The sequence below is a fragment of the Scomber japonicus genome, chromosome 20 (assembly GCF_027409825.1).
Source record: "Scomber japonicus isolate fScoJap1 chromosome 20, fScoJap1.pri, whole genome shotgun sequence".
Taxonomy (NCBI): domain Eukaryota; kingdom Metazoa; phylum Chordata; class Actinopteri; order Scombriformes; family Scombridae; genus Scomber; species Scomber japonicus.
This window is the reverse complement of record NC_070597.1, coordinates 11,657,761-11,678,537: the sequence shown is the minus strand read 5'-3', so window position 1 is coordinate 11,678,537 and position 20,777 is coordinate 11,657,761. Positions and strand designations below refer to the sequence as shown.

Here is a 20,777-nt window from a genome sequence, read left to right as displayed (position 1 = left end):
CTAATCCAGCTCAGCCATCCATTACTTGAAGCAGGTTTAAAAAGCATTAATAGTTAATTGTAAATTCTACACAGACTGAGTTCAGCTGTATGTGTTATCATCACAATTGTTATTTTTCAGTGAATTAGCAATCCAGATATTTTGCTTATATTAGTTAAAAGCTACTTTTTTATGAACGAAATCGATATTATGAGCAGCAAGAAACAAGCTTGTAAGCTGTGTCAATATAAAAAAATATTTATTTTTATACATTCATACCATACACAGACATTTCAGGTCACAAATATTTAAACATTATAAAATATCTTTTGGGTTTTTGACCCAACAGTAAACCTGGCACATTAACATAATACTGACATACAAAATAGACTAAAAATTGCTGGTTTATCATCTCTCTAAATACATTATGTTTTAGGTATGGATCTTAACACATTGCAGAGGTTACATCTTGGAAAAAAGAAAAAGAAATTCATTGGGTTTTAGAGTTCAGGGCAACATTTCAAAACATTTTCCCCTACAAAACATCATCTTTCAAAGTTCATGATGAATTTCCAAAAAAATCATTTTTACACATTTACAACACTTGTAAATATTAAAACTGTGTGTGAATATTCCCTTTTTTCACTGTTCACCAAATCAATGGTGGTTATTATTCCAACAAGGCTGAAAAATAATCTCATACTTCCAATGCAGACAGAGCTATCAGTGTCCTCTGAAGACCATTTGAAGAGGTTTGATTGAGTCCATTTCACTACTCCAGTCTCTGAGCACTGAAATTGATCAGTTCCTATCAGCAGGCTGTTACAAAACAAAGTGCATCCTCTGGAGGTTGAGGCATATGTTTGGTTTTAGCAGAAGTACTCGTTAGGTGGCCCTTCAGTCCTGACTGTGGCCTCTGAGTCAACACTGGACCTTGCTGAGAGCAGCCTGTTGGATTCATCAGGATTTAGCCTAGTCAGATACTCGCCCTCCATCCCTTTAGCTTTGACCCCGGGTCCGAGGGTCTCAAACGTGACGTAGGAGTCCTGTATTTCTTTCGACTGCCTTCCCAGGAGTTTCTGGCAGCGCTTCTTTAGGGCCCCGCAACACACAATCAGTGTCAGGGGGACAGCAATCACACAAGCCACCGTTATCACCACTACATTAATAAGCTTCTGAGTTCCACTGGCACTGGCTGCCTCGTCTGTTGAGAAGATTACACATTGCTCCTTTTTTGGGATCAGGCCTTTGACGCAAACACAAGCAATGTACTTTGTCTTTGGCACCAGGCCATCAATGGTGATTCTGTTTTTTCCGGCACCTACATTTATCCGCCGCATGTCCCTCTCACCAAATACAGCATACAGGACACTGAATTCTGTGGTGTTTGTGGCTGAGGGGGCTCGCCAGTTCAGAGACACAGTATGGTCGGTGTCTCCAATTACCTTCACTGAGCGCACTATCCTTTTCTCTGGAGCTTGCTGTAAGGATGAAGCATTGGCTGCTAAGTTACTCAAAGCATCCACCTCCACCGACTTCTGAAGGTCTGACGTTTTGCCTCCTCCCTGAGAAGTGTCATCAGAAATGCTGTAGCTTTCTATCTCATACTTCCCCGTGACGCCTTTGCCATTGATAGGCTCGATAATGGGCTGAGCAGCCGTGGCAGTTGGTGGAGGAACATATCTGGCAATAAGTTTCTCCTGGTATGCTGCCCTGCCAATGCCACCAGGTTTCTTCCCTCTGGTTCTTTTAGAAACACCTCCTCCTGTTTCCTCTGAACGAATGGAATCTGTGATCACCAAAGAGATGATGGCGTCTGCAGTGCCCACAAAGTTGGTTGCTTTGCACACGTACTTTCCAGAATCCCTGTAAGAGACTGCTGGCACACTCAGAATTGACCAAATGATGCCCTCCTTTGAAATCTCTTCTTGAACTGAAAAGAAAAAGGCAAAAGTCCGCAGAGTTAATTAGATTGGCACAAAAGGAAAGCTTTAATCTAATTGACATTATGACTTGCACAGAAATAGATGCTATTTTAATCTTAGCACATTTAAAATTGGTTCGGCTAAACTCACCAGTGCCATTCATTTTCTTGCCATCAGCACGGCTCCAGGACAGCTCGGGGATGGGGACACCAACTGTGCCACAGCGCAGCAGAACGTTGTTGCCCAGTGAGCTCCGAACACGAGCCACAGCCGTGTGCACCCGAGGGCCCTGGCACCTCTGCAGCTCTGCTTCAACGAAAAGCACCCCCGAAAGGCTCTCCGGATCAGCACACCTCAGCCTGGTGTCAATTAGAGCTACAGATGACGATGGGGACTTCTGAAACTGGACCAGATCATGAAGCCGGCAGTCACACAGCCATGGGTTGTCATGGAGACCTGCAAAGCAAAGCAAGTGTGACAAAGTGCTGTCAGTGAAAAGAAAAAAAATGATTTTTTTTATCACAGCATCCTCATGTGCCTCATTATCTATTCTTCACATTGTCCTTTACACATTCACTACAATTGAAAAGAGCTTGTAAGTTGAAATAAACAAAATTGGCTTTGACATCTTGACACACAGCACACAGTAACTATAATTAGACTCGGCTTTAAGTGCCGCTTAGGTCAGAGACACAGAAATGGTGGTCATGCAAGACAGCTTAAAAAAACTGTCCAGTAGCCTAAAATGTCACAGCTTGATCCTTACCGAGAATTAGTTTGGAATCTGTGTCCTGAGATGGCTTCACAGTCAGCCACATTGAGAGAACATCAGCAGGAACGGTCGTCAGACTGTTGCTGGATAAATCCAGATAGGTGATATTTTTTATGTACATGGTCGATTCAGGAGGGATGCTTGAGATCTTGTTGTTGTGTAAGTCGAGGAGCCTCAGGTTTGGCATATCGGTCAGAGACTCCCAGGGAAAGGAAGTTAGACTGTTTCCTTCCAGCCTGAGCTCATCCAGGTTGTAGAGACCCCGGAAACTATCACCATTCAGTGAATTTAATGAATTGAAAGACATCCACAGAAACTCCAAGCTGTTGAGGTAGTGGAAATTGTCACTAGAAATCTTTGTGATTGCTGTCTTTTCAATGCGTAGCTTGGATGTGTCAGTGGGGAAGTTTGGAGGAACTACAGTGATCTCTGGATCATTGCAAAGTACACTCCTGCAGGAAGGAAATGATAAAAATATTACTATTATTATTGCTTGATATTTAAGAGGAACAATATATAAGCATTAAAAATATTTAAGCATGTAAAAGCAGATTTAACAATAAACAATGGGTTTTTTGCCCCCATTTAACATAAAAAGAATACAGTTGAGAATATTTTATAGAAAAATGTATAGTAGTAGTGAATTGTTCAGTAACAAGTAAAGGAGATTAAAGAGCAACTCCAAGTTAATCCTCTACTATACATAGTGACTGAACCTAAGAAATCTGCAGTGAAAATCAATTATGCATGCATGAAAAAACAAAAAAACATGTGTACTACAGAATAAAACACATTAATGGACAATAATTATCACATTTACCTTGCTTTCGATCCATCGCTCAATTTGTGGAAAAAGCAGCTACATTGTCCAGGACATGCATTGCTCATCAGAGGGAGAAAAACTAAAGCCAAACAAAAAGCAGAAGCTAAATGTCGACTCATTTTTTCCTCCTGTAAGATCCTAAGTGCTATGCAACTAAACTACTAATTAAATAAAAACACGCTACAGCTCAGTTTAACAGGAGATTGCATGCATCGTGGTGTTGTACAGGCTCACAGCTCCATACTGCTCTGACTGGTCTGAATCCAGAGATAAAAAGGATAGGCAGGGATTAGTGAAGGACTTGGGTTATTTTCATTCACACGATTAGGCTATTGCTTCCTGGAAGCTGATAGGCTGCATAGTTTTCTCTTTCATTGTCAAGAAAATACTTTCCAATTGTTGATTGGGTGGTTAATTATGGATACAACAAACTGTACAGTGACTAAATGAAGAGGAGGCTGCAGGGAGACACAACGGAAGTCCATAATCTACCGATATGTTATCATGAATGTTTCAAACAGATTGTTCTTGTAGAAAAAATGTAAAACGATTCATTCATTTGAAATATGTTTCCAGCATTTTCTTTTAACTCATAGCCTGCTAAATGTTGAAGTAGGCCTGGACTAAACACTGTGTTGTTAGTATGTCACATGTGCAAGTCACCAAAAACAACTTCAGAGATATATCAGAGATGTACTCTGATGTGTAAAAAAAAAGTTGTCCTACAGTTTCAGATGGTTTTAATAAAGTTCTGGTCTGTTGAGTCATTTTTTGACATGGTCTATGTTGAATAAATAGACAAACTGTAGTCAATGTTTCATTGTCATGATTGCTACAATTTTTCACCAAAGTGACCACTAGATGGAACCAGAGAGTTGCTAAGGCTGTAACATTATTTACCTTTTTTTAAGGCTCAAACTATCACACTAAAGATTGGATTGGATTTTTCCCATCCCATGTATGACTCTCGACTTGAATTTGGCAAAAGAGTAAAAAAAATAATCCCAGTTTGGATTTTTGCCCATGATGTAAACACTCATTCATTGCTTTCTCCTTCTCAAATGCAAAAACCAAGCGTAGACCCCCAATTTTGAGCTTAGTATTATCCAATTACTATTATATTGTGTTATAATTTACAGTAGTATCCTGCACAACTTGTTTGTCTTTCATGTGTAAGATTGTGTCTGTGTGTGACACACTTTGTGGAGGACAGACATGCTGTCACAATTTCTGAGGGTTTTTTCCACAGGTGCAGGGGTTTAAAGCACGGCTGTCCAGCGGGATTTCAAATCCTTTAATCCTGTCATCTCCCTGTCTCTTATTAATACATCTTTGTTCTATTTCTCTCTGGAGGGTTGTCCTCAAAACCCGGGAAAGACCTCCTTCTCGCCCCACATCCACTACTCCCTTCTCCCCATCTGACCACATCTTTATCTCAGGGAAGGGGAGGACCTGCTGTTATGCCTGTAATCAGAGATTTAGTTAGTAAAAAGTAATTAACACAGTATTTTAGTGCAAATAGTTGTAGTAAAATAGAGACGTTCAAGCTCTTCAGTGTGTTTAATTTTTGAAAATCCCTAAAATTAGATATGAGATAATATAACAATGGAAACCTAATCTCCTTATCTCCAGTATCTTTTAATTAATAACAATAACAATGTTAAGTGACGTTGTTTTTAAGGAATTCCTGAAAATGATCAGCATGGTTTTACTTGCCAAGAGGCAATTCCAGCCATTCGATAAATGTAGCGAAGAGAACAATAAACATATGTGGAAAAAGTAGAAAGTTTAGTACTCGAGGAAACTAACAATGCCTGCTAATTGCATTTAAGTGCAGTACATAATGACATTTCAGTTTGATTTCACAGAAATATTGTACTTTACATTTTTATTGTGGCTCCTGTTCCTCAAAGTATGTCACTAGAAATGCAGTTTCAACAGTGAAACCTTTGTGTCATTGCAAAACCAGCAGATTATGATGCTGTAATTGACTGTTAGCCAAGGCATTACTATGCAATCACTACAAGGGTGCAAGCACTTTGGACAAGATTTTGCAGACAGGGTATTCAGGGCAATTACAGCTGTGGGTTTCATTCCAAAATTTTTAGCCTGAAGATGAAGAGCCTTCCACTGAGATTATATCAATCAATCCTGATTTCTTTTAATAAATCAGGGCTGTATTGTACCGGCTTTTGCAAAAGATAAACTTCATGTGCAGCTTTTTTAATCCGAAAGTTCTTAAATTAAAGACATTTCATAAAGTATTTTTGTTACTATTTCAGCACTCACTGCACTATTTAATATTTCATTAATATTATGGCTTTGGCATATTGATAAAGCAGATTGTGAGGAGTTCATAAAAACAGAAAACAAACGTCAGCAGTGCAGTTTACAATTTACACCCACTGATTAATCCACTGCATTCATGTTCTGTCTGTTGGTTAAGTCCAGCTCTTATTTCCTCACACTCAGCTGTGGTAGATTATCAGATTGTTTTATTGAAACTTTCTGCATTGTGAAAGTGGCAATCTGCTGCTTTACTTTCCTGTGTGGCGTCACACTGCTCTCTCAGCCTCTTGTTGGAATTTGGGGCAGCAGACAAACATGCTGACATACAAATCAGATGCTCTAAATGTGTTTGTAAGATGTCAATATCAGCACTGCAACGTTTGAGTAATGAACTGAATCCCGTGTCGGATGTTTAACATGATCGGATGCCGAGCTTTCAGTCAGGGACAATATGGGCAGTTTGAGAAAAGGGTATTATAAGTCCATTGGGACAAATCATTACTTCATAGTTAATGAGTTTGTGGTAATCTGTGGGTAGATTAGTGGTGCAATCAGACTCTGCCCAAATGTTACATTTTAAAAGGTTCAGGCTGCTGTGAGAGCTAAAGGTCACTTTTCCAATGTCCTCATTTAAGGGGTATAGTTATTTTTGATTTTTTTAAAAACAGAAAATAAATGAGATCCTGATGTTTTCACTGACTTTTTAATTGACCTTTTGCACTAAATGTTGCTGGATATCATTTCCCATTTGGAGAACACTTGAATGTGCAACTTCAACTGAATATTGTGCTTACAAAATTCACGTCTTCACTAAATATTTGTCATCTTTTGTCTTTTGCACAGATGTTATACACAATGTTATAATTACCACTGTAACCCTAACTGAAATAGTTTAATCCATGAACTTCATATCAAGAAATATTGGACATTTTCTTTGGCACAAGTAAAATCACAAAGTACACATATTTAAATAGGGTAAGCATGGCTGTAAAGGAAGTATATGTGCAGGTGCCCTCATCTGCTTTTTCATCATGTAGATGGTAGTTTGAATTAGTGGGAAATCTGATAGTTTGGACTATGTGGTGCCTGTCATTTTACTTGCATTGTTGATAGTCCGAGACAGTTTTGGATTGTTTTAACAGATAGAAACTTGTACCAGGATGTAATGTTGAAGAGCTCTGTAGGCAGACAAAATGTTTCAATGCTGTCCTTTCAGTCCTTTGATTGTTTACTGTACAGTATACACAGTACACATTACACAGTGTATGTGTGCAATCTAATGATAACAATGATGTCTGCACAATTACGCAAACTGTAAACGTTAATTGCACTAAATACTGTGGAAACATTCAGGGAACTAAAACATTCAAAGTGACTTTTGCAGCTTCTCTGTATATTTTAATGAATAAAGTGTATAAAAGTCAGTCCAACAGCAGAATACTATGTTTTGGTGGAAGGTTTATCTGAATTTGAGCAGTCTTAAGAAATAAAGAAGCAACAGTAGTCAATCCATGATTTGCATACATGTTTAAGGGACACAAGTGATGTAATTATTCTGTCTTTACCTTTTTGTTTCAGAAACACAACAAGAAAATAAAATTCTCTGTGAAAATCAGATATTGAATGAAAATGATATTAAAATAACAACAGATCGGAGTAATTATTTCCTGGTTGTATATTGAAATGATTACATTGTAATTTGCCTTGATCAATGTAAATCCATTAATCCAAATGACAACATCTACAGTTCAGCCTAACGACTTTGCTTGTAGACAACATTTCCCATGATCCCATTCTCTTTCGTTATCTCATACAGCAGCTGGATTAAGTCAACTGGTTGGACTCTTCACATGAGGTTAAAGTAAAGTTTGGAATAAAGTTTCTCCAATCGAGAAAAATCTCGGTTGAGCGCTGAATCCATAAAAACTCTCTCTGCTTTCACATCAAAGAATTGCGCAGCAAATGCGCAAACATTTTGCAACCACAAACTTGCAGAAAGTTTAAAGGAGGTCTGCTCGTTAAGGCATTCTTCGGGGGATTGCAGAAAGGGTTTACAAAGATTAGTGTCTTCATACTTTTTCACGTGAAAGAGCCTTTATAAGGCTTCATTTGGTCAGAGACGGTGCGCTAAACAACACGAAAAGGACTTTTTTGCGCAAAGTTGAATTTGTGCATTTCAACATGGCAGCGTATACATTACCGGAGGGATTCGCAGAGTTTGATATGTTTACTTTTGGCACAGCACTTCTAGTCGGGGGTAAGTTGACCGGGACGCCGGAAGACATGTTTTATACAAGATTTAAAGGGACAGTTCACTCAGATAATGAAAGCGTCTTAAATGATAAAATCCCAATAATGCACTTATTTTATTTAGTTTTATTATCATGAAGTTTGATATCTAGCAGGTTTTTTTGTTTTTGTTTTCTAAATTAGAATGACAACCTGTATATAAAACTTTACAGGCCCGAGACCCAAATCACTCAAAGTAAGGCCCAACACTGGAGCCTACTCAAAAATCCACCTGTTGAGTGTTTTATCCGACGAACAGTCTGAAACCATAAATATCCGATCTGCTATCATATATAAAAAAAAGAAAAGAATGAAAGCTGAGACTATATTTGGCAGAAATGACTGAAACAATTAACTTCTCATGAAAACAGATTCTTTTAGTTCATCTTCTGTTGATAGACTTATCTTCTTATCTTCTCTAAATCTCATCTTCTTTCTGTTTTTCAGGAATGCTTGGATTCTTCCTCAATGCCATCAGCATTGTGTCTTTCCTCAGAGTGAAGGAGATGCGGACTCCCAGTAACTTCTTTGTGTTCAATCTTGCTGTGGCTGACCTCAGTTTGAATATTAATGGACTCACAGCTGCTTACGCCAGCTATCTCAGGTATCAAAAAAAGATACAGGGACACTTGACTTTTTGAAAGTTTAGTTATCTTTCTTCCACAGACACTTTTTTTACATGGTGTTTGTAGAAAGTTTGAAGCTTTAGTCAATCAAAAAAGAAGTTTAACATTTGAAATTAACCTATGGGAAGCTTTTGGGTTTCATAATCCAATCGACTTTATTGAGGATTTTAATTTCACACTTTGCAAGCAAACTCTAGTAATTACCAAAAAAAAAAAAAAAAGAAATCCAGAATGAAGAAAAACATGTTTTCCCCTTTTTAAACCTCGTTCAACCTCCTAATTCAGTAGTTCTCAACCTGAGAGTGAGCAGGCCTAGGAAATCCCACCAGGGGCCCCCGGAACAAAAGGTTTATTGTATCTGTTTCATCCTGTATGTAGTAAGCACTAATTCATTTAGTAAAATGCACCATGTAGGCACGATATAAACTAAGTACATTTTAAGGGCCTTTGACAAAAATGGGTCCCCAACATCAGGTACAGTAGGTGCATGTAGATGTTGCCTCAATGACCCTTTTATTCACTTCATAACATGCTCTAGTGGTGCATACAGTGATAACAAACACATCTGCAATGCATTCTGTAATTACAAGCTAATCGCCACTTGGTGAACCTGAAGCCTTCAAGCATTGCTTACTTCAATAATCCAGCCTCAGAGTCAGGTAGATAAATCTCATGGTTGACAAGAAAATAAAAATATTAGCAAAAGAAGAAGAAAAACATTCCTGCCATACAGAGTTATGTTCATTTTCTGCCTTTATTGGAACTGGATTTAGACTGAAACAAACAATCACTCTTTGGTTTAATTGTTCTTAGACATTAAGCAACCTGTAATGAGCAGTTGTGAGTAGGAATTGCTTGCAGATCAAACTGTTATTTTGGGAGCGCAATATTTAAAAAAAAAATGTAATCAATCTGCAGCCCGACATAGTTTATAATAACACAGTTTATGTTATGTAGAATATTATTGACAACATCTTTATGCATGCTGGAATAAGTTTCTTTGTCTACTCCAGATATTGGCCATTTGGTTCAGATGGATGTGCCTTTCATGGCTTCCAGGGGATGATAGCAGTCCTGGCGTCCATCAGTTTCATGGCTGCCATTGCTTGGGACAGATATCACCAGTACTGCACCAGTGAGTACAAGATATCACCAGTACTGCACCACTGAGTACAGTGAAGTCCAACTTACTGTCCAGATGTGTCAAAATACACCTAACTATATTTTGCTTGAAGTATCATGAAAGAAATCTACACAAGTCTACACAGCACAAGTTCAGCATATATATCAATATATCAATATGTCAATATGTGTTGTTACTTAGATCTAAACCAACAAATTAAATATTTCTTCTCTCCAAAATTAACTTTACATCAAAATCAAATGTTTACTTATATCCACATGGCACAATGGCACACTGGCAAAATGGCACAATGGCACGATGTTTTTAATCTGTAGGACAGAAGCTCTTCTGGAGCACCACTCTGACAATGTGTGGCATCATCTGGATTCTCTCCATCTTCTGGGCTGCTGTTCCTCTCATGGGTTGGGGCGTCTATGACTTTGAACCTATGAGGACTTGCTGCACACTGGATTACACCAGAGGAGACAGGTAGACTTACATAAATGAAGGAATAAAATTGGAATGTTGGCATGGACGAAATGGACAGTTTTCTGTTGTTTTCATCAAAGTCAATTCATATTGAAAGAGTACTTGTGACAAAACTCACCTACAACATTTATAGTAAGATTAACAAATGGTATCAGCAGCTACACTTATTTACATTAACATACTTTCCTGTTTATGTCTTTTCAACAGGGACTACATAACCTACATGTTAACTCTGGTGCTGCTTTACTTGATGTTCCCAGCTTTCACCATGTGGTCATGTTATGATGCCATCCACAAACACTTCAAGAAGATCCATCACCACAGGGTAAATGTGCTGCGACAACCTCAAAATCCATTTAAAGGAGCACTACACAGTTTTTGTTTCATGGATGTTAAATCAGATTCGATTGAGAAAATGCACTTTTGTGAATGAACTTTGTTTTCTAGCGCAACTGGGCAGTTGTAGCTCAGGAGGTATAGCAGGTCGTTAACTAATCAAAAGATCAGCAGTTCTAATCCAGTTCCTGAAGGCTGTTCCACTAGTGTGTGAGAGTGTGTGTGGATGCTCATTAGACCTTCTGATGTGCAAGTTGGCATCTTGCATGGCAGCCTCAGCCATCAGTGTATGAATGTGTGTGAATGGGAGAAAGTTGGCATAAACTGTAGAGAGCTTTGAGTGGTTGGAAGACTAGAATAGCGCTATATTAATGCAGTCCATTTATCATTTAACTGTGACTGCTATTTTCGCATGCTAATGTGCAAACACAGCCAGAAAGCAATCTCATAGGCTTGTTTGTTACCTGAGTTGAAACAATTAGAGAATGTCTTTAAAAAAATCTGCATTGCAGAGCCTATCCAAAGTCTTTAGTTCAAAATGGAAGAGAAAGAAGGAAGGAATTTCCAGTGGTGGCCCAAGGCGTGTTAGGGGCATAGGTTTGTTAGCGGCTGCTGTTGCTGGTGTTTAAACAACTACCTTGCATTTAGAAATCCCCAGACTTCAAAGGTGGAGATCGCTGATACCTACATTAACAATTTTTTTTGGCCACTAGGGGGAAGCACAAACAAATAGTGAACACAACACTGACATATCATAAACTTGATAAGGCATATTACTTCAGCGAACAGTTTATACAGTATCATTCATTTGGAGTTGTGTTTCTGTCCACAATATTTACTCTCTCCTAGCTCTGTTTTTGCTCTCTACCAAATTCTGAGGGAAATATCTGGCTCTCTAGCTGCTAAATGCTCCACAGTGTGCACCACCTAGTTGATACTGTGTCAGTTAGCCATTGGGTGCTGAACAGGTGGTGTACAATGCATCTTTAGACCTTTGTCTCTGAAAACAGCTGCCTGCTGCAGCCAAAAACAACACTGTGAGAGTGAACCAAAACAGGAAAGTTTCAGGCAGCTAAACAATGAGCTGAAATTTGATATAAAGCTCTGTAAAGCCAAATTAAGCTGCAGAGTCAGGTGATCATTCTCTGTTGGTTCATCACTATGAGCAACACCTCACCATTTTTATTATAAAAAAAATATTGATATTACGCTTTAAAAAGGCATCCACTGGTAAGATATGATATTAGATTCTAACTCTAATTTTATTTCCTTATTTGCAGCTGTATATCATTGATACTATGTCATTGAAACAGTATATCCACTTGGTAGCAGGTGTAATGTCGACAATGACACAATTAACTTTGTTTTTTCTAGTTTAACACCAGTACTCCATTGAGGGTAATGCTGATGTGTTGGGGTCCCTACGTTCTCATGTGTATCTACGCTTGCTTTGAGAATGTGAAGGTTGTGTCTCCAAAGCTACGAATGGTGAGCACTTATTTTGTTATTACTGAATCTAACAGTTTGTGGGAAAGTTCAAAAGATAATTATTTGTTTAATGTCTTTTTTTTTAAATCGCCAAACTGCAAAAGTAAGACCCAAGTTGTAATACATGTTTCTGCTTGCAGTTGCTTCCAGTCATTGCAAAGACCAATCCCTTCTTCAATGCCCTGCTCTACAGTTTTGGAAATGAGTTCTACCGAGGCGGTGTGTGGCACTTCCTCACTGGACAGAAGATTGTTGATCCGGTTGTTAAGAAGTCAAAATAAAAGGAAACTCAATATGTTTTGGCAAAGAAATCCCAAACTGTCATTTGTTCTTCCAATAGGCTTCTCACACTTTTGATGTCACTGAGCCATTCAGTTGATCTGTGTAGATACATTTTCATAACATTTGGACAGTAGATAAAACTCTAGAGAATCTGTACATTTGGAGTCGCATTGTTGCATTTTTTCCCCAGGAATTTGTCTTTAACCTGTACTGCTCCTCTGCCCGTGTGATATTGCTTACAATAAATGCATTGTGTTGCTATTCTTCTTATATGCTCCATTTACTTTAAAATGGGCTTTCAAATCTAATAACTGAGCTGCTGTGGTAAGAAACCTAATTTCTACAATTAATGTCCTTTCATGGCATGGCAGTCTCAAACACTTAACTAAGGAGCTTAATTGATGAGGTTATTGTGAGGAAGACTGTTTGAGGTGATGTAACTTCTATATAGAGTAAACTATATATATAGTAATCACTGTGTTAAGAGAGTATTATGCAATTATAGTCAACACCTGAAACAAAGTGAACTCACAATTTGGTTAGCTGGTTGTCAGAGTGCAAAAACAGATAAATAAGAAGGTAAAGAGCTTTGAATATGTTTTTAGTAATCTCATATTACCGTAGTTATAACTTCAGATTATTCTAATGGAATTTAATAAGCAAGAAAAATTTGGGAAATTAAGGAAATGAAGATGAGCCTCTCTGTCACATGATTGTAAGGACCACATATCAAACGTGGGAGGTTTCAATTACAATACTCTAAGAAAAGTAGGTAGATAGATTAAATAGTATGCATGTAGTTTGAGGAAATAGAATAATTCAGTCCCTGCTGACACAGAGTCACTGTGGCCACATTAATAATGATAATATTACCTCATACAGTGTCATACCTGCGTGCTTTTTAATCTTTTATAAATGCGAGCCCCATTTACATCAAGTGTTACAGACTCTTGTGTCAGTGATGGCACGGAGCAGAAGAGATTACAGCACTCTGATCTCTGAGCTGCTAAATACACGAACTCCTGAAATAAACCACAGTCCCTGCCACACTAACCTCCCAGGTGACGTTCTTGCCAGGAAGTCATCAACAGGTGAAATCCTCTCGCCGTCAGTGGCACGGGGGGAGGAGGCGGTCATAATATGCAACAGTCACAGAGGCTCAGAGGGACCTGAAATAGAGCTGATGACAGCTCAGAATAGAACAATAGCACATTGTGTTTAACTCTTTGATTGTGGTGTTGGAGAATGTGGCAGCAACACTGTGTCACTTAAAATGATCAGTGCACTGTTTTATCAGACAGAAGGAAGTGAAAAGAAAGTAGCTGTATGCATGAAATGTGTGAGGTTTTTTGTGGGGTCTTTTTTTGACAATAACTAAAATGGAGACTGAAATCTTCAACTCACAATCAGTATTTCAACATAAATACAATTTAGATAATTTCATTAACAGTGACACATTATTAACCAACCCTTAACCCTATAAATGCAGAAAATAGTTCTACTTTACAAAGATACCCTGTGCATTTAGTAGAAATCTTGAGAGTGAGTGTTGAAATGTTGAAAAATGAGAGAAAACAAGATCTAGTCAGACTGTGGCTTCTGAAAAAAATACAAGCCACTCTAGGTATCAGATGTCTGAGCACATAAACAGGTTTTTCTCATTAGCAGGTATTCGATGTTCTTCTTCATGTACTCTACTGCTACTCACTTAACTGGGCTATTTTTTTCTCTGGAAAGACAGATTAACATCAAATCCTTGGAAACAGTCTTCTCTTTAACAGACTGAGAATGAGACGGTGTGAATGGACCAGTGCACTAATTCAGTCAGAGCTGTAGATAGAACAAGCATTAATAGCAACAAGCTCACAGGAAGAAATCAGAACAACTTGTCAAGAGACAGACATAGCCTCACTGAGCTCCCCCCGCACTGTACAAATAACTAAATCTAAATCTGACATCTGACTGTAACACTTTTTAATCAAATAAATCGGAATTCAGATCACCATCCACCCACAAGGTAAGGTGGGGGGGGGGGGGGGGGGGGCTGTGCCTGAGTAGTAAAGATATGTGTGTTAAATCTGTCATAGTCACAGACAGATGGTGTAAAAAATCAAAAAAACATCTGTCATGAAAAACCTGACACAGCACTAACAGCACCACACATGTGTGCACACATGTGACATTCAGAGAGATTTAGTTAATCAGAGTCAGATTTTGAACAAAGGACTGCAGCCAGGATATAGGATATACTGAGGTCATGAGTGCACATTGACACGACACAACCAAACTACTACCAATTATCTGACCATTTTACTTTTTTCTTTCATTTCTGCATATGTTATCCACCCTACATGCAGTCCAATTTCTGGTAGAGATACTGAAATAAAATGATTTTATTAAAATTGATAAATCCCTCAAATATATACTTAGTTTAATCTAATTACACTAACATTTAAGGACATCAAAATGAAGAATGACGTCTAATTTGAGTATTTATCAAGAGGCAAGACCTACTCTTATGAACATATGATTTAAACTTCCCCAAATCAAGTACAAAAAACAAAAAACTGCTATTACAACTGCTTATGTAATCTGACATCATTCTGACGTTCCTAAATTGTTAAATTGGAGATTTTTATAGTACGTGTAATATAAAGTCTATTTTTACAGCTGGATTAGATTTCCAAAAAAATCAAAAGGACTTTTAAAAACGAGGATTACGATTGAAGAGCACTTTATCTTTCACCAACTGATGGTCTGTTTAAATGGACAAGATGAACAGCTGAGTTACAGTTTAGGAAAAAAAAAAGTCAAACTGTGCATGACACCCTTTACTGAGCTAAATCTTTTTTTTTTTCTTTTGTCAAGTTGGAGCATGGAGATCAACTGAGGGAAACATTGTTTGCATTAAGTTTCACGTTAATGATCAACTTTGTACCAGCCCACCTGGTTGACATTTATGTTCAGCAATAATGATGAGCGTGCTTTCTCATCCTCATGTAACAGAAAAGCCAGGTCAAAGGTGAGAGCTACTTATCAAAGTAGAACAAAGGCCAGTAAATCCTACATTAAACGTTACACATTAGAGTCCACAGGTCACATCAGCTGAGGAGACATGTCACATGACAGAAACAAAGACCTTACATAACACTATTTGTGTCCATAAGCCATCATGATTTCTTGTACACAAATGTTCCTCATATTTTCAACTACATCAAGGACATGACATACTCTATCCCTGCTCTATCATTTTTTAATGATTGGCGTCCAATCTGGATTAGATGTAATTTGTGTCACAAGACTTGAGACAGCATTTCTTTTGGTATGATTCCCTCATATCGTCGTCACATCAGAGGCCAAGTCACCATCACATATTTCATCCCAGACAACAAAGGTGACACTCTGGATTACATCTCTGCCTCCAGCAGACACTGCCAAATGACTAGAGTGAGTTAGCAGAGGTTATCCATGCAGTCACATCTCTGCCTGTATTAGAAAACAACAACAATAATAAAACCTAACATGGCTGTGCTATATGAAAAGTGCACATGTGGCAAGCCTTTCTCATTAGTGAAATTAGGCAGTTATTTCCTATGGTGTGTTAATCCTCCTATTGGTGCATTAATGTGTTTATTCGAATTGCATTTTCTGCATCAAGTCATCCATTGAATACACATAGAAACACACATCCACCGCAGTGAACAGTAATCATCATAAGTGTTGAAATCAAGAAGAAGACATGAACAACTAGAACATGCTCTCTTGTCTGCATCACATAGTAACGCCTGTTACAGATGAACTGCAACACAAATCATATTTGGTGGAAAACATATGTAGGGACTACATACTGCACTAGGGCCAGATAAAGTATGAAAAGTGTGCAAATGGCTATTATGGCTGCTATTAATGAATATGCTATTTGAAGAGAAACTTAAAGGCCCAAACAGCATTTTTATTTAATTTATTCATTAATTCAACTTGTTTGGTTTCAGAGGGGGAAATACCTAAAACTATAACATATTCTATCTGTATATTATAGTATATTCTCTAATTCATCTCAAAATCAACTGATTCAAACAAACATTTTGACATCATTTTTACATGTTGTCTTGTGTATCCAGGACAGATGAGAGGGTCCAGTGATGAGGAAACTTTTTAGTTTACCTCTGATTCACAAGGATTATGCTTCAAGTAAATTCTGCAAGTCTTTGCTGCCCTCTACTGGCAAATAATAGTACATTTAGTTGAGAAATTAAAACCTAGAAACATGCCTTTATTCATCATGTCACTAGAAATAAAAAACAATACAAATAAATGTGTTTTAACATGATAAATAAAAATGATTCCCACTATGGCAGATGGATAATGAATGTAAGAATGAATGAATAGATGATAAAGCAAATATAAAGTGAATACGGAGCAACTAATCTGATTACACTGATTACTATGATACATTATTTACTTATTTTACAAACTCATTGGCCATATAAACACCACATTTCATAGTTTTAATGGTTATTGTGTGTACTTGTAGATTTTTACCACAAGGTGTCGCCCGTGACTTTTTTTAAAGGCTCCACATTCATAGTGTTTGGCACGATCACGCCTCAGGATTTTAGAGCCTGCAATAGTCATTACTATTGTCCGGTTGGTGTTATTTAATTGTTGTCGTCGTTGTTGTTGTTGTTATCATAAGCTGGCTGCTTGGTTACGTTTTAACAGAGTAATGATCATTGAAAGTGTTGAGAAACTGCTGAACTGCTTTTCCTGTCTGTCTCTGGTGACTGGAGCTGTCCACAGCAACTTGGTGCTGAAACCTTATCAGCTGCAGCACTTACCAAATCATTTTTGCAAATACATTTTTTAAAAAGCTCATTTTTAAAGTACAATATTTTCCTTAAGCACTGAGTGAATTAATTCACTTGAATATTTTATTTTGCTTTAATGCCATGCCACTAATATTTTCAGCCCCTCCACAAAAAAAATCTTTATTTGAGGAGACTCACTGGCGGGTAGAGTGTTTAAAGTTATATTACTGAAGTTTGTGGCATTTCTAGTCTGTAGATGTGTATTCCTACAGTGGACTAGCACCCTCTGCGCGTGTCTCTTTGGTGTAAATGTGTATGGATTTGGTATTTGTATCTTATCCTGAGTAATATATTGATTTTCTTTAGGAAAGAATATCACAGCAGCTACTTCAATTCTGTGTGTGCGTATATGCCCAGATATGAGTGTGAAAGATTCTATTTAGCCCCCTAACACCAAAGTGAAGAGTCACACATTAGGAATTAGGAATAAGAAAGCTTTTTTTTCTTCCTCGCTTTTGTGGATGGGTCGTGATGTGGTCCTCGTTGGCTCACTGGCTCTTATTGGTTGAAGTGATTGCTGCCATGGTTGGATATTAACATAAAGGAGGCAAGTGGCGAAGGGATCCACTCGGGGGGCAAGCTGGTGACGCGTCACAGCTCTCGGTGAAAAGGGGAGACAAAAAAAGGGACTAAAATAGCGCCGAATCTGAGGGTTAATGTGCACCAATGGCCACGAAGTCACTTGTGGTCTCAGAGCGGAGCGCAAAAGTGCCACAGGTGACGAGGAGTATGACCACAGAGATGGGAGACTGTGAGTGCCCTAGGTGTTGCAAATAAGTACAGAAAATTGCTCAAAACAAAGTTTGCCATGTAAAATTAGCAACCGAAACCTCTGCACGGTGCAGAAATTCTACGATTTCACCACGTCACTTCTTGGGAGATCATGAAACAACATCGGATGTTGCTGAGGCGAAGACAAGTTGACGAAGCTGAGGAAACCCATCTTCACCGATGAAGCAGCCAAGTTCCTCTGCGCCTCTCCCTTTACGCACAGGCGAGGTGAGGACGGAGAGCATCACTTCAAGGTAGAGAAAACATCAATGAGTCATCCGAGGTGATAAAAGCTCAGGAGAAGACGGAAGAAGCACAATTTCTATTTTGAATCGGAAATCATTAAAAAAGCACATCATGAATGCCGAAGGGGGATCGTCGGGGCTGGCCAAATCAGCCGCTGTAAAACTGTCCGAGATGGGCGAAAGAACCAAGAAGTTTGGCACTGCGATGAGGGATCCTCACGGGCAAAGACGACTCATATTAGTGATTGTTTGCGTGGCTCTCCTGCTGGACAATATGCTCTACATGGTAATCGTGCCAATTATTCCAGACTATCTTGCTGATCTGGAGAATGAGCAGTCAGAGCACGTCCACGAAATGATGCACAATACCAACAGTTCAGCCAACAGCACAATCCTAGACAAAGCCAACAAGGATAATTTAGATGTCCAGATAGGAGTACTTTTTGCGTCCAAAGCCATCCTTCAGCTGCTAGTAAACCCGCTGTCGGGAACTTTCATAGACCGGGTTGGATATGACATCCCACTTTTAATTGGACTGACTGTAATGTTCCTTTCCACTTGCATATTTGCTTTTGGGGAGAACTATGCGACGCTCTTTGCCGCCAGAAGTTTGCAGGGTCTGGGGTCTGCTTTCGCGGACACTTCTGGAATTGCCATGATAGCCGACAAATACACAGAGGAGTCAGAGAGAAGCAAGGCGCTTGGCATCGCTTTGGCGTTTATCTCTTTCGGGAGCCTAGTGGCGCCTCCCTTCGGGGGTGTCCTGTACGAGTTTGTAGGGAAGAAAGTGCCCTTCATCGTGCTCGCTTGTATTTGCCTGGTTGACGGTTTAATGTTGCTCACCGTGATCAAGCCATTCTCCAACAGGACTAGAGAGAACATGCCAGTCGGCACTCCCATATACAGACTCATGATTGATCCGTACATAGCCGTGGTAGCCGGGGCGCTGACAGTGTGCAACATCCCGTTAGCCTTTCTTGAGCCGACCATAGCCAACTGGATGGAGACCACCATGCACTCCTCACAGTGGGAAATGGGACTCACGTGGCTCCCTGCCTTCTTTCCTCACGTCCTCGGTGTGTACATAACGGTTAAATTAGCAGCAAAACATCCACATTTGCAGTGGTTTTACGGAGCTTTGGGTATGGTTATCATAGGGGCAAGCTCCTGCACAGTCCCGGCATGCAAAACGTTTGGGCAGCTCATCGCGCCGTTATGTGGCATTTGTTTTGGCATCGCACTAGTAGACACTGCCCTATTGCCCACACTCGCTTTTCTTGTTGACGTACGTCATGTTTCTGTATATGGTAGTGTTTATGCTATAGCTGATATTTCCTATTCTGTCGCTTATGCCATGGGTCCTATAGTAGCTGGCCAGATAGTGCACAATCTCGGGTTTGTACAACTTAATCTGGGTATGGGTCTCGTCAATGTGCTTTACGCACCAGCCCTGCTGCTGCTGCGCAACGTGTGCCAAATGAAACCGTCCTACTCAGAGAGAGATAACCTGTTAGAGGAAGCTCCACAGGGGCTGTACGATACTATCAAGATGGAGGAGAGGAAAGCTAAAAAGAAGAACTATAGTTCGGCAGGGAATTGCCTTCCAGTAGATGAAAATGGGTTTGACCCTTTTAGAGCACAGCGGTCCGTGTCAGAGGAGTCGTCCGGTCCGGAGTACACTTAAACCGGCCACACTCTGACCGCCCCCCTTAAACATTCCCCTGGAGAGATTTGGATATGATCTAGGCAGGTTAGAGGCTAGTGATTTAAGCTTTTATGTAAGTACCAATGTGCAATATAAACACCCAATCACTAAATCACGATTGCGTGACCCGTTTATCCAAAGTCTCTTTTTTTCTGTTGACTGTGATTTCATTGTGTCAAACAAGTCTATGTAGCGTTTGTTATGAACGTATAACTGGAGTTTTGTGAGAGATCTATCAGCTAATGTTGAATTTGTGTGTATAACTGAGTATTGTAAAAAGGTATAAATAGATAAATGTGCGTACATGATTATATGGGACCAACTATAAACAGCACATTCCCCCCCTCCACACACACAAAAATAGCCTATATTTTTAGTCTGAAGAAACTTTTTTTACTTGCACATCAAAGGCCTGGTTTTCTTTTTTGCTCTTCGAAATTTCGTCAAGTTTAATTTTATAACAAGTGGGCCTGTTTAGTATCATTTCATTTTAGATGTTTTTGTTGTTTGAAATTAAATGTATCATAATAAATGGATTTTGTACATATGTGAATATACAATATGCACAATGTAAATTGTTCAAACATACGTGGACCTCTGCAAACTGTGTGTGTGCGTGTTTTTGTGTGTGCGCGCGAACGTGTATGTGTGAAATATTTTGTCAAGACGTAGCTAATGAAGTCAGTCTCCTTAAGATGAACAAATATGTATTCATTTATCAATTGTCGTTTTAATAAATCTCTGTTTGGATCAGTGTAACTGTGGTG

The 20,777-nt window shown here is 39.0% G+C and overlaps 3 protein-coding genes across 3 annotated transcripts; 2 read left to right on the top strand and 1 right to left on the bottom strand.

Annotated features, from left to right (window-relative positions):
* Nucleotides 1–848: 848 nt before the first annotated feature.
* lrit1b (leucine-rich repeat, immunoglobulin-like and transmembrane domains 1b) lies at nucleotides 849–3,618 on the bottom strand. Its single transcript, XM_053341696.1, has 4 exons — nucleotides 3,497–3,618; nucleotides 2,671–3,128; nucleotides 2,055–2,360; nucleotides 849–1,912 (listed from the first exon to the last, which is right to left on the bottom strand). Exons 1-4 carry the CDS (start codon nucleotides 3,616–3,618, stop codon nucleotides 849–851), a joined length of 1,950 nt encoding a protein of 649 aa, XP_053197671.1.
* Nucleotides 3,619–7,687: 4,069 nt separating this feature from the next.
* Nucleotides 7,688–12,642, top strand: rgrb (retinal G protein coupled receptor b). The gene is made up of 7 exons (XM_053341523.1): nucleotides 7,688–8,045; nucleotides 8,525–8,681; nucleotides 9,717–9,838; nucleotides 10,162–10,315; nucleotides 10,523–10,640; nucleotides 12,026–12,139; nucleotides 12,280–12,642. The coding sequence occupies exons 1-7, from the start codon at nucleotides 7,970–7,972 to the stop codon at nucleotides 12,418–12,420; spliced, it is 882 nt and encodes a 293-aa protein (XP_053197498.1). The 5' UTR covers nucleotides 7,688–7,969; the 3' UTR covers nucleotides 12,421–12,642.
* Nucleotides 12,643–18,417: 5,775 nt separating this feature from the next.
* On the top strand, nucleotides 18,418–19,989 carry LOC128381668 (probable vesicular acetylcholine transporter-B). Its single transcript, XM_053341712.1, has one exon. It carries the CDS (start codon nucleotides 18,418–18,420, stop codon nucleotides 19,987–19,989), a length of 1,572 nt encoding a protein of 523 aa, XP_053197687.1.
* Nucleotides 19,990–20,777: the final 788 nt, after the last annotated feature.

Excerpts from the sequence above, each read along its gene's own strand:
- LOC128381668 (XM_053341712.1), top strand. The coding sequence starts at position 18,418 with ATGAATGCCGAAGGGGGATCGTCGGGGCTGGCCAAATCAGCCGCTGTA.
- rgrb (XM_053341523.1), top strand. The coding sequence starts at position 7,970 with ATGGCAGCGTATACATTACCGGAGGGATTCGCAGAGTTTGATATGTTT. Across the intron at positions 8,682-9,716 it reads GCTTACGCCAGCTATCTCAG|ATATTGGCCATTTGGTTCAG; the intron begins GTATCAAAAAAA and ends TGTCTACTCCAG. Across the intron at positions 10,641-12,025 it reads AGAAGATCCATCACCACAGG|TTTAACACCAGTACTCCATT; the intron begins GTAAATGTGCTG and ends TGTTTTTTCTAG.
- lrit1b (XM_053341696.1), bottom strand. The coding sequence starts at position 3,618 with ATGAGTCGACATTTAGCTTCTGCTTTTTGTTTGGCTTTAGTTTTTCTC. Across the intron at positions 3,129-3,496 it reads AGCGATGGATCGAAAGCAAG|GAGTGTACTTTGCAATGATC; the intron begins GTAAATGTGATA and ends TCCTTCCTGCAG. Across the intron at positions 1,913-2,054 it reads CAAGAAAATGAATGGCACTG|TTCAAGAAGAGATTTCAAAG; the intron begins GTGAGTTTAGCC and ends TTTTCTTTTCAG.